Source organism: Octopus sinensis, linkage group LG19 (genome assembly GCF_006345805.1).
Source record: "Octopus sinensis linkage group LG19, ASM634580v1, whole genome shotgun sequence".
Lineage (NCBI taxonomy): Eukaryota > Metazoa > Mollusca > Cephalopoda > Octopoda > Octopodidae > Octopus > Octopus sinensis.
The window spans coordinates 52,535,218-52,547,233 of NC_043015.1; the positions used below are offsets into that span (position 1 = coordinate 52,535,218).

A 12,016-nucleotide genomic window follows, 5' to 3' on the forward strand; every position below is an offset into this window, starting at 1 on the left:
AATGCATTTGAGAATGAGACAGAAAATATAATTACAACATACAAACGAAAAAAAAAGGACACCCTGCTGCCCACAAATGTTTAGGATAAAGAATAAAGTGTATTGAGAATAGAACACAGAAATATGTACAAAGGATAGATGGTAGTACAAAGAGAAACAGAGAAAGGAAGAATGAGAAGTTGTAGAGAGAGAGAGAGAACCTAAGGTAAATATGAAAATATAGAGAAATCAGTACTACAATAACAGAGCCAGCACGCGAACCATTATTGGTAGGGAGCTGAGAATGGAGGTGGGGGATGTGGATGATAATGATGGGTGTAGGGTGAAGGGGAAGAGAGCAAAAAACAATTTTAACATTGGTTTAGGGGTTAAAAACAATTATTTGGGAACAATTACATTTGTTACTATTGTAGTGAGGGATGTTAGTGGTATTGCTTTCGTTGCTGGTGGCATAGTTGTTGTGGTTGTTGTTGTCGTTGCTGTGCAGCCTCACATGTATCAAGCAATCTTATGACATGCAGTTTAATCAGTTGAATGATGAGGTACAGCTCACAGACCCTGCCTTCCATCAAGCTGAGCACTATACCACATACTTGGCATTGACCATTTCTGTATGCCTACAGATGCTACTGGAGGCCACAATGTCAGGCAAACAGGAACCAGACAAGATGGGAGTCAAAACTATTGAAAAGGTTGCAAGATGCAACGAAAATTTTAGGACAATAAAATTTGAAAAAAGTGGAAATTTTACCGGTGAGTGTGTTATATAATAAGGCACAAAGCCATGTTGTGACTTGGAGATAGGAATTTGTAGGCTGATGAGGTCAAGGATTTACCCATCAAACATTTTTGATGGTGTGCTTAGGAGGATCAGGGGTCTGTATGCCACTACTTCACTTGGGTTGTTGTTGTTGCTGGACTTTAGAACCGTGATAGTTTTGACCAGCTTCCAAATTATAGGAATTTAACAGTGTAGGCACAAGTTATTGTAAACATTCACAGTGCAGTGATTCCTTCAAACCACAAGGTATTTCAGGCATATATTTGTCATTTTGTCAGACCCTGAGGCTTTTATGCTTCTAAATTTCACAATTGCTTATTGGGCATCTGATAGAAGGAACAAGCTAAAGCCATAGTCTCTGTGAATGGTGCCTATTTTTCCTATTGTGTTTCAGCAGTTTTCATGAAATGTCTACTCAGAGCATATACCTGGCGTTGCCATATGGCAATATCATTTGAGGCTATTATTGTGACATGGAATGTGTAGTGACCATTGTTGCTGCTGATACTGCAGCTAAGTACATAGGGTTTTACTGTTAGTTTTGTGCTTAATCTTAGATACAAACATTTGCCAGTTTTCGGTTTTCCTATGTCTGTTTTTGTTATTATTTCCCTGTTTAGTTTGTTTGATGTTGAGTTTTATTTCAGTTATGTGTAGTTATGGTGTATTGTGTTTCAGGTTGTCTCTGGTTTTTATGAGGTTGGCTATTCCTGATATGTAATTGGGGTTGTATGTATTTTTTGTAGCTTTGTGGGATACAGATTCTTTTTCTTTTTTTTTTTATATAGAAGTGTCTATAATTATTATGTTGAATGCAATGTACTGTGGTGTTGGTGTTGTCATTGTGCTGTTACTGAATTCTGAAAAGATTGATTCTCTTTCAGGTGACTTGACCTGTAAGAAATTGCAGCCAAATCTTCCAGAAACACTACCCTACTGTCTTCAAATTGGTTAACTATACAGGATAAACTAATACTTGAATATAATAATAGACCAGAACAGAATGAGATGGTTATGGTTAGAGAAAGCCAATTGAATGATGAGTACTTGATATGCAGAAATATTTATCATCAATGACGATGATGTTGAAGATGATGATGCTGCTGCTGATGACGATGACAATGATGATAATGAATGCAAGCGGTATGTGTGTGAATGTATGTGAGAGGAGTGATGTTAACGCAATGATGGTGGTGCATGAATGATGTTGTGTAAGTTACTCTGTGTGTGTGTATGTGTGTGTGTGTGTGAGAGAGAGTGCATATATATGAATATGTTATAATTTGCATACATGCAAGTGTGTACATATATGTGTGTAACTGTGTATATGATTGTATTATCATTGTTAGCAATGTATATTCACATAATGTCCATAAGTAACTCTGCTCCTCTATTAAAGTGTGTGTATATATATATATATATATATATATATATATGCCACTGTCTACATACACAAACATGTGTTATGCACATATGTGTTTGTGAGTATACATTATAAATCTATATCACTGTCTGTATGCATAATCACATGCACAAACACACACAAATGTGTGTTTGCACAAACGTATTACGAATGTATAAATGACTAAATTTATAACTGTGTGTATGTGTACAAATAGATGTTTATATGAATGGATAGACGTGTGTGTGTGTGTGTGTGTATGCAAGTACACAATACAACAAGAATGTTACTGGAGAGTGAGGGAAGGAGGTGGTGGTGGTGGTGGTGAAGATGCGAGATACACAGAAAGAGCCTGTGACCGATGCCAATAAATAACTCGGTCATTGATGCAGTCAGCAGGAAATTGCAAAATTTATGGTTCAAATTCATCACCGATATACAATTTAGTTACAGAAATAAGTCACAATTACCTGGGGTTTGCTCTTTTGGCTGTATTGTTGTGTTTTTTTGTTTTTAATTGTGATCATAATTTTTTTTAATATATATATTTTCATCTTCTCTCCATCATTGTGATTATTATACCCTGTTCTCTCTTCCTTGACTACATCACCCCCACCACCTGTCTGTTACACTTCCACACATTATTCTCTTTATTATTATTATTATTATTAATTATTGTTATTGATATTGTTGTTGTTGAAATAGTTAGGGATGTATTTTGCCTCACCTCACTCGATATTATGAATTAAAGAATTTATTTTTTATTAATTGAAATTATGTGGAAAAATATTTTATTTTTCAATGTGGAACTTCTTCACAGAGAGGTAAATATTGAATTGTTTGTTGAATTTTCCCTACACTCTGTTCAGAGGAAAAACAAAATGATTTTAATTTGTAGAAAGGAAATTTCTTTTTCCACTCACTAACAAAGAACTGCACCATGTAAACACATTCCCTGCACCAAAAAATAAGAAAAGGAAATCACTGATGACAGAAATGAGAAAAGCAAAATTAAGACTATCATCATCCTCATCACCACCACCACCACCACCATCCACACTAACGTAGAAGAAACAATGTGGTTGCTCAATATACTAGAAACAGCAGCCAAATGCACTTCAAGTAACATCATGAGGGAAAATGAAGAGGGCACATAAGAATGTAGAAGCTCTAAAAAGACAAGTTGGATATGAAGGGGATTCCTTTGGTTATAAGTTTTCTTGACTAGGGCTGACCTGGTGCTAAAATGATAACTATGCTTCTTATCATATCTAAAACAGTTCTTAATTTTTGACTTAACATCATAAACAACTTTGATGTTATCATCACCATCACAATCAGTAAAACTGGATTTCTGTCGTACTTAGTGTTACATCATGATCATTGTTCATATTGATGCTAACTACCACCATCATTTATAATCATTAAGTCAACAGAGGAACCTTTATGTGGTTGCTCAGGTTGCTAGAAATACCAGCCAAATTCCTTAACTGACACTACTATTTCAAGTGAAGAACACATTGGATGATGTGGTCTTGGGTTCCATGCTCATAGGAAAAAGACAGGGTTGTCATGGCTGGAATGCCTTTTATTACAGGTCTGCTCAATCAGGTCAGACCAAGGGAGTAACACATGATATAAGCACAGCTATCCGATGAAGGATTTTCTATGCAGTTCTTCAGCTTGTGAAAAACAACAGTGGAAATATCCTTTAAAGCAAACCCTACCACTTTTGAACAGGAAAGAATGCTATGGAGAATGTGGTCCTTTACATGCAGGTATGATTGGTTCAATCCTACAGTGTGGCACCTTGGGCAAGTGCCTTTTACTATCAAAGCCTTGTGAGTGGACTTAGTAGATGGAAACTTAAAGAAGCCCATCATATGTGTGTGTGTGTGTGTGTGTGTGTGTGTGTGTGTATTTGGCAACCAGTCTTGGTGTGTTTATGTCCCTATAACTTGGCAGTTCAACAAAAAAAGTACCAGGCTTGAAAAGCACTGAGGTCACTTCAGTCAACTAAATTCCTTCAAAGCAGTGCCTCAGCATGACCGGAGTACGTAAAAAGACAGAAGACTATGTATATAAACCAATCGCATGTCATTACTGGAATGTCTTTGATCATGAGTCTGCTCAATCATGAGTGACCTGGGGCTACACACCACTAATAGTAACAACATAATCTTCAAAATCTAATTAAGTAAGAAGCTGCTGTTTAATCACTTGGTCTACTCTCCATATTGGTTCTCAGTTTAAAATAGTAATTCATGGTTCCACTATAGGAGATAAGATGTCATAGGATAGAATCTGACTGAGAATTCAAGCAGTTCAAAGACATTAAGTCTACAATAAATATTTTTGATTCAGTTCTGTGTAATGTATATAGATCACGTGTGTGCCATGAGTTTTGGGAATTGAAGGATACTGGAAAATAAAAGGATGATTTTAAAACCTCATGGGTTTTTTTTTAATATATCACACTAGCACATATGTTCCTTTGTGGCAAAGTGCAGCATCCATTTCTGTTTTATAAAATTTTAATACTGCTTTTTGTTTTTTTGTTGTTGTTTTTCATTTACTATAACTTTCAAAAAGCTGATGGTGTGCCATGACACTGTGTCTTTATACAGTGGATAAAAAAAGATTAATACTACCACCACCACCACACCACCACCACCACCACTACTACTACTTTTTGTAGATAAGACAGGTAAATAGTAAACTATGAGAAGAGGCTACAAACACACCCACACATTTGGATGAACAGAAAGAAAAAGTACTCAATATATGAAGGAAGGTTTCTTTAGTTGTTGAAGCTCATGATACACTGTTACAACTAAGAGTTTCTCATTAGATGCAATTCTTCAGGTAAAAAAACAATAGACAGACACACTAACAAGCAGGGATAAGAAGGTAGTTTTTAAATGGTTGAATGATCTGCTAAAAATAATAGCAAAATCTCCTTTAAATCATGTACTTTTGTGGCAGGAGGGGTGAAAAAACAACATATATAATGCAAGTGAGTAAAACTGTATCTGGAAGAAAAAAATATATGGGATGACCATGGATAGAATGTCTTTGTTTATAGGTTTCCTCAATAAGATTGTCATAGATCTAAAAAAACAGCAACAAAAATGAATTAAAAAGTAACTTACAAGTAAAATACGGTTGAATTTCATTCAGCTTTGTGGATGAATCTGGATTTAAAAAGAGGAAAATGAAACAGAGATGTGTTAATAGAGCAACTGGTGGTTATGCATATCAAGAAATAAAGCGTTTCAACACTTTAGCATTCACATTACTCTGACGAATGTAAGGCATATTTTATTTGTCAATTTCTATCTTTTACATATCTCAGTCATTCAACTGTGGCCATATTGCGGCTCTGCTTTGAAGAATTTTAGTCAAACGAATTGATTCCAGCACTTACTTTTTTTTAAAACCTGGTACTTATTCTATTTGTCCTTTTTGCTGAACTGCAAAGTTATGGGGATGTAAAGACTGCAACACCAGCTGTCAAACAGTGGTAGGGGACAAAGGCAGACAAAGATACACACACACGACAGACTTTTTACAGTCTCTGTCTATCAGATCCACTCATAAGGCTTTGGTTGGCCTGGGGCTATAATGGAAGACATTTGCCCAAAGTGCTACACAGTGGGACTGAATCTGGAACAATGCAGTTGCCAAGCAAACTTCTTACCACACATGCATGCCAGCATCGCATTGCTCTGAGATGCTCATGTTAATTTTTAAAATGACATTATGGGAAAGGTGTGAAAGGTTGGATCTGACCAGACTGAAGATAAAATAGAATATTTGGACCAGATATGGCTGTTTAAATGCTAAAAGGATAAACCCTTCAATTGCAACCTTCCTGAAGCCACCGTAATTTCATGAGAAACTTTTCTTATATTCAATGCATTAATTTCTTTATTATCACTATCATTTTTGTACTGACTTAAATTTACACACAATGCACATTATTTCACAGAACGAAAGGCATTTTGTAAAAAAAAAAAATTTTTATAAGTCACACCAACAGATATATAATATATATATATACTCTAACAGAGAAGTAATTAAATTTTAATGCATATAATTATTACTCATTAGATGTAAATATTATTAAATATTAGTTGATCTGAACAATTATTAGTTATGGCCTTGCTGGAGCACTATCCCACATTAATGGGTCTTCTTTTGCAATGAATATCTGATCCTTTAATGTTTAACCCTTTAGTGTTCGCATTATTCTGCCAAAATTAATCCTTTGTCATCCACATTGTTTTGAACTAATCATGCATTATCTTGTAGCTATGAGATTTTGATGAGGTAGCTGTAATTTTTAAAATGATATTGTAGGGTTGGTGTGAGAGACCAGATCTGGCCAGTTTGAACATAAAACAGGCAGAATACTTTTGGTCGGATATGGCCAGTTTAAATGCTAAAGGGTTAAACATGTAAATGTTCATGGGCAATGTCTTGGTGAAAGTTGCTGCAAGCTACTCTATACGGCTCATAGCTTTTAGAAGTTGCACTACATGGCTTATATAAATTGATGGCATTTGCTCTACACAGCTTATATGGCCTTCTGAGGGTTGCCATCACAGAGGTCTTATGATCTTTGAGAGACTATTCTGCATTTATCATATAGCCTTCAGGATAATGTTACTCTAAACAGCTTATGAAACCTTTTCGAAGCTGTTCTACACCCTTCCAGAGACTGCACTACATAACATCTATAGCCACCTGGAAGCAGCTTTACGCAGTTATCACAACCTTCCAGAGGCCCACAGTACACAGTTCACTGATGTTATAGAACTCCAGGCCAGCCTTGACTGAGCAGACCTATAATAAAGGGTGCACAAGTAATGACAATTTCATCCATTTTCAGAGGTACTGTATATATACAGAAAAATAGTAAAATAACCAAACCAAACCAAATCAAATAGATACTTACATGTTACTGGTAAGTATGGCTGTTGAAGTTGCATTGCAAGTGCCTGCTGGTAGGCCACATTGCCAGGTTGATAGACTGGGACGCCACTTTTACTATCTGCCACTGCCACACGTTTAGCATAAGGTGCACCGGTAATACCACCCTAGTGCCAACAAGAGGAAATATCAAATTAAACTTGAAATTTGGTTTTGTATTTATGAGAATACGACGAAAATAAAATAAATTAATTTTTTAAAAATTCTTTTTTTTTTTTAATTTTTTTTAATTTTATTCAAGATAAATAAGGAAAGCAGAAATTATTATAGAAGGAAGAAAAATAGAAATAAAACTTTAGAAAAAAAATTATAAAAATAAATCGTCTGGGAGACATTTAAAAAAAACTGAAAAAAGTAAATTAAAATATTTTTTTTTTGATTATTATATTTAATTTTCCTTTGTATGATTTTATATATTTGAAATATTTTTTGACTTTACTTGTATTCTTCTTTGAAGGACAGTTGCAGGAAGGAATTAAAATTTAAAAAGTAAAAGATAAAAAATAATAATAAATAAATAAATAAAACCCCTCTAAGATAAATTTGAAATGTCAGTAAACCACTTGTGACTTGCTGCTATGTATGGTTATATTTTATTTGAAAGCATTTTGAATGAACCATGAAGATGAATAAATCAATAAAGAATTTAATTTTCTTTCTGTTTTCTTTTTTAATATCTTTGAGTTGCACTTGTTTCACAAGTGACTTGATCTAAGAGAGTGTATTGAAATACAAAATAATTACACCATGGAAGAAACATTAAAACCATTTAAAACACACACACATATACTGTTAGATTCACATTATTTTCGTGTGTGTCTGTGACAGTATTTATATACTATTAATTGTTCAATAATTTTGTTGTACATCTACGAGCAAGTTAGTCACTAACACACAATTTTGCTATATTTCATACACTTTATTGGATAAAATACTGTTAGAAAATAAAGTGGATATAACAGTATAAGTGTGTATGTGTGTTTGTACTTTAAATGGCAAAAGCAACTAAGACCCCCTTCCCACCATCACTTTGCAAATTGGAAAAATAAACTATGATTTTCCCTGGTTTCCTCTCCTTACTATAAATAAATAAAAAAAATTGCAATTTGAGTGTTTGATTGTCTTTAAACCATATATAAAATATAATAACTTTAGAGAAATATTTGTGTATGTGGGAAACATCAACAAAGTCATTTTTATAGAGATATCATATGGTTAGTGAAGAATTCTGGAGTCTCTTGAAATGCAATGTTAGAGGACTGTTAAATGGAATGCACAAATAGAGAAACTGTTGCAAGTGGAGTTTAGCCCTCATTCTTCTGAAGAACACAAAATTAAGAAAACAAAGTAGTTAAAATGAAGAGAGACAGAGAGAGAAGTGGGGAGGATGAAACTAAGAAGGAGAAAAGAAAAACAGACTAAAAATGATAGGCAAAGAAAGAAAAAAGGAATAAAAGACAAACGAAGAGAAGGTTTAAATGATTATCACACACAAGTGAGAGCCAGTATTGTCACCAGAAGTGACACTGATGTTATATTCAGTAAAACTAGTGCTGTCACACACATAAGTGAAGGCAATAATATCCAAATGAAACCAGTGTTGTCACAGACAAGCAGAGGCAGAGTGGTTAGACACAAGTGCATGGAGAAAGAAAACTCAAAAATGAAGTTAAGACAGGCACATTTGAGTGAAGTCAATAACGGTACACTTGAGTGAGATGGCAAAGGCACGAATGAGATATACTTGACTTATTGTCGTCATCATCATTTAGTGTTCATATTTCACGCTGGCAAGGGTCAGATGATGTGACAGGATACTACAGGTCCAAGAACTGCAACATAGTCCAGTGTCTTGGTATGGTTTCCATGGCTGGATGCCCTTCCTAATGTTACTGAGTGAAATTTATATATCATTTCAGTTACTGTTTACTCTGGGACATTTCAACTAACAGTTTTAATAAGAAATATTTTTGCATTCCTTTTAATTTATTTAAAATTTAATGTATATTGATAGCTCACTGAATTTCCAACAAAAATAACATGGGTGAATCTATAACTCAATGTAGAACAAATATCACAAAAGACATTATCCATTAAACATTGGTTTCTTGTTTTCTTTGCCAACCCATAGCAGCAACACACATATAACTTGCTGGATTTTGCACAGTTTCCATTAACTAAATTACACTTCAAAGCTAGAGAAGAAAACATTTGCTGAGGCTGCTATGCAGTGGAATTGAACCAGGAACTACACTGTGAAGTAAACTTATGACCAGTTAGCAGTGTTGGTATACAATAGCTGACTGGTAGGCTGTGCTGGCATACATATAATTTATAGCTTAATAAATTAAAATGACTAACTAGGAATGAGACAGGATGGTAATAAAAGACAGCAGGGGGGGGGGGGGTAAGAAGGGAAAGAAAAAAGTATGTAGTGATGTTGAGATAAAGGTTAGTTAAGTTAATTAGCAGGTCAAATAGCTTCAGGTTAAATATTTGAGTTAATTAATACGGGAAATTAGGACATCACAGCTGCCACTTCACTACAAAAAGAGCACAAGTTAATATATATATGCATATATATATATGCAAAGAAAATAAATAGTTTTAAAAAATTTATCCTGAAGATGATGCCTTGCTACAAGCAACAACACCAATGACCAAAAATTACACAAAAGAAAACCATTTCATCATTCCAACAGCTGTAATTTACCAGTTAATATTTAGTATTGATTTTGCAGTAGATTTCAGAATTAAAGTAACTGATGACAAATAGAGAAGCTACAAGTGGGTGTGTGTGTGAACCACAGGAGTAATGAACAACAATGAATGTCTTTGACTGAGCATTACAAAAAAAAAAAAAAAAAGAATCTGGGAAATTGGAGGAATAATTTCCCAAATACAACTGGTACTAATTCAATCAATGCTGGTTTGATTGCAGGACGAGTCAAGACCAGAAGAAATATGAACATAGAACATGGAGGTGTTGAAAAGGGCATGTTGCACCACTAACTTACCAATTTTATACTTAAAAATAAAGAACAATTGATACAGAAAAGTTGGCCATAGTCATTTGGATACAACTAAGTATATTACTGGCACACAAACTAAAGATTCAGAAAATAAATTCTAAGGAGGTGGGCATGGATGTTGCTTCTGCCCAACAATATCCAACTGGGATTTTGAACTCAAAATCAAAAAAAGAGTCAAGGCCAATTTAATGGGCTTAGTGCAATACAGACATCTCAAGCATCTTGAAAATGGCAAATAATAATAACTGGCATTATATACTCTGCTAGCAGTCAACTAGCTCTCACTAGCTTAAAGCAGATCATGCAAATAAGTGCAATGGAGTGGTGCTGCCCAGCATTGCAAAATTAAAAAAAATACAAGAGCACTCTGTGAATAAAAATAAAGGTTTCAGTATTTTATTAGTGTGCAGTGCTGCATTGCAGAATCCTCTCATGATGTGCACACACAGTACAACCTTATGATAGGCTGATGGCTGGTCTAATGAGAGATAAGGCTATCCATGTGTTATCACCTTCAAACCTGTTACAGAAACAGTTAATCAGAACATGACCAAATGATGACAAGCATCAGAAAGCAGTAATGAGATACAATATTGAATGTATTTAGACACACAGAGATTCTTTCTCTCTCTAACACATGCATACACATACATACATCTATATATGCTAAGGCCCCTAAGTGGAATTTTAATCACTAGGTTAAAGTTTCTTTGTTTTCATGAATCTTTCCTTTCTGCAAATGCTAGTCTTCTATATATGCAAACATTTTCTGAGATACCAGGAAATTCCTAGTCACCTATCTCTTACAGAGGCCCTCTGTGTGTACACGAATGCATACACACACACATATATGCATGTATGTTTGCACATGTCTGTGTGTGTGCATGTAGACACATGTTTGCATGTTTGTTTACATTGGCAATTTCTGAAAAATTTGCTCAGCTACAGGTAGTGTTGTTGCTGTAATTTTCCCTACCAACAGGGATTGTCCACTAAGTGAAATAAGTGAACTCACAACAGAATATCTAACCAGATAAAGGATTAGAGTTGAGAAGGTGTCAGTTTAACAGCAAATAAGTCACTGGTATGATGTTGCAATAAAAACTTTAACAACTCAGCAGCTTGTCTCCAGTTGTCTCTGGTGCATGCACTGCTATAGCAAAAGGCAAATAGACTTAACTCAGGGTGGCCACTGTCTACTAGTTGTAAGTAGATATGTACTACCAGAGAGAAACAAATGTTTTAAGCTGGAACCTCTTTCTTTATTGCTCAGTTCAATTTCTCTTGCTATTAACAGAATAGTTGCTTTGACCCACTGGATGTGTGTAAATATCTTAAACTCTACCATTACATGAATTCTTGCTGTATATCTAGAGACAAGAACCAAGATTGTTATATATTAATAACCTTTGAAATATGAATAGAATTGCACACATCTGATGTTTCTGACAATAAAATGCAAATTGTATATGTATATATTGCCCAGGTTTTCTTGAGTTAAAAGGTAAGGCACATACAAGGTGAGACAACAAGATGCACAGGTAAGCAAGATAATCAGCAATGCTAAATTCGAAAGCCTTTAACAGGACTCTTCTCTATCTGATGGTCAGATGGTTGGCTAATAAGTCACTGTGGAGTTCACCTATCCTTGTAAACAAATATTGACCAATCACTCTACACACACCAAATTGACATCATTAAAGGGATGTTTGTTGCTGATTTAGTCATATGATTAAATGATCTACAGAAACGGGCTCTTGGAATGACACAGAGAAAATTCAATAAGTTTATGGAATTCAGGAATCT

At 34.7% G+C, this 12,016-nt stretch overlaps 1 protein-coding gene across 16 annotated transcripts in view; it reads right to left on the minus strand.

Moving 5' to 3' along the window:
- LOC115222086 (muscleblind-like protein 1) overlaps nucleotides 1–12,016 on the minus strand; it is a 357,773-nt gene that overhangs the window by 40,025 nt on the left and 305,732 nt on the right. For all 16 annotated transcript variants that reach the window (XM_036511148.1, XM_036511149.1, XM_036511150.1 and 13 more), the window contains 2 exons: nucleotides 7,144–7,285; nucleotides 5,336–5,377 (listed from right to left, as the gene is read on the minus strand). In XM_036511148.1, the coding sequence (XP_036367041.1) occupies nucleotides 5,336–5,377; nucleotides 7,144–7,285 (184 nt within the window). The remainder of the gene's footprint in view (nucleotides 1–5,335; nucleotides 5,378–7,143; nucleotides 7,286–12,016) is intronic.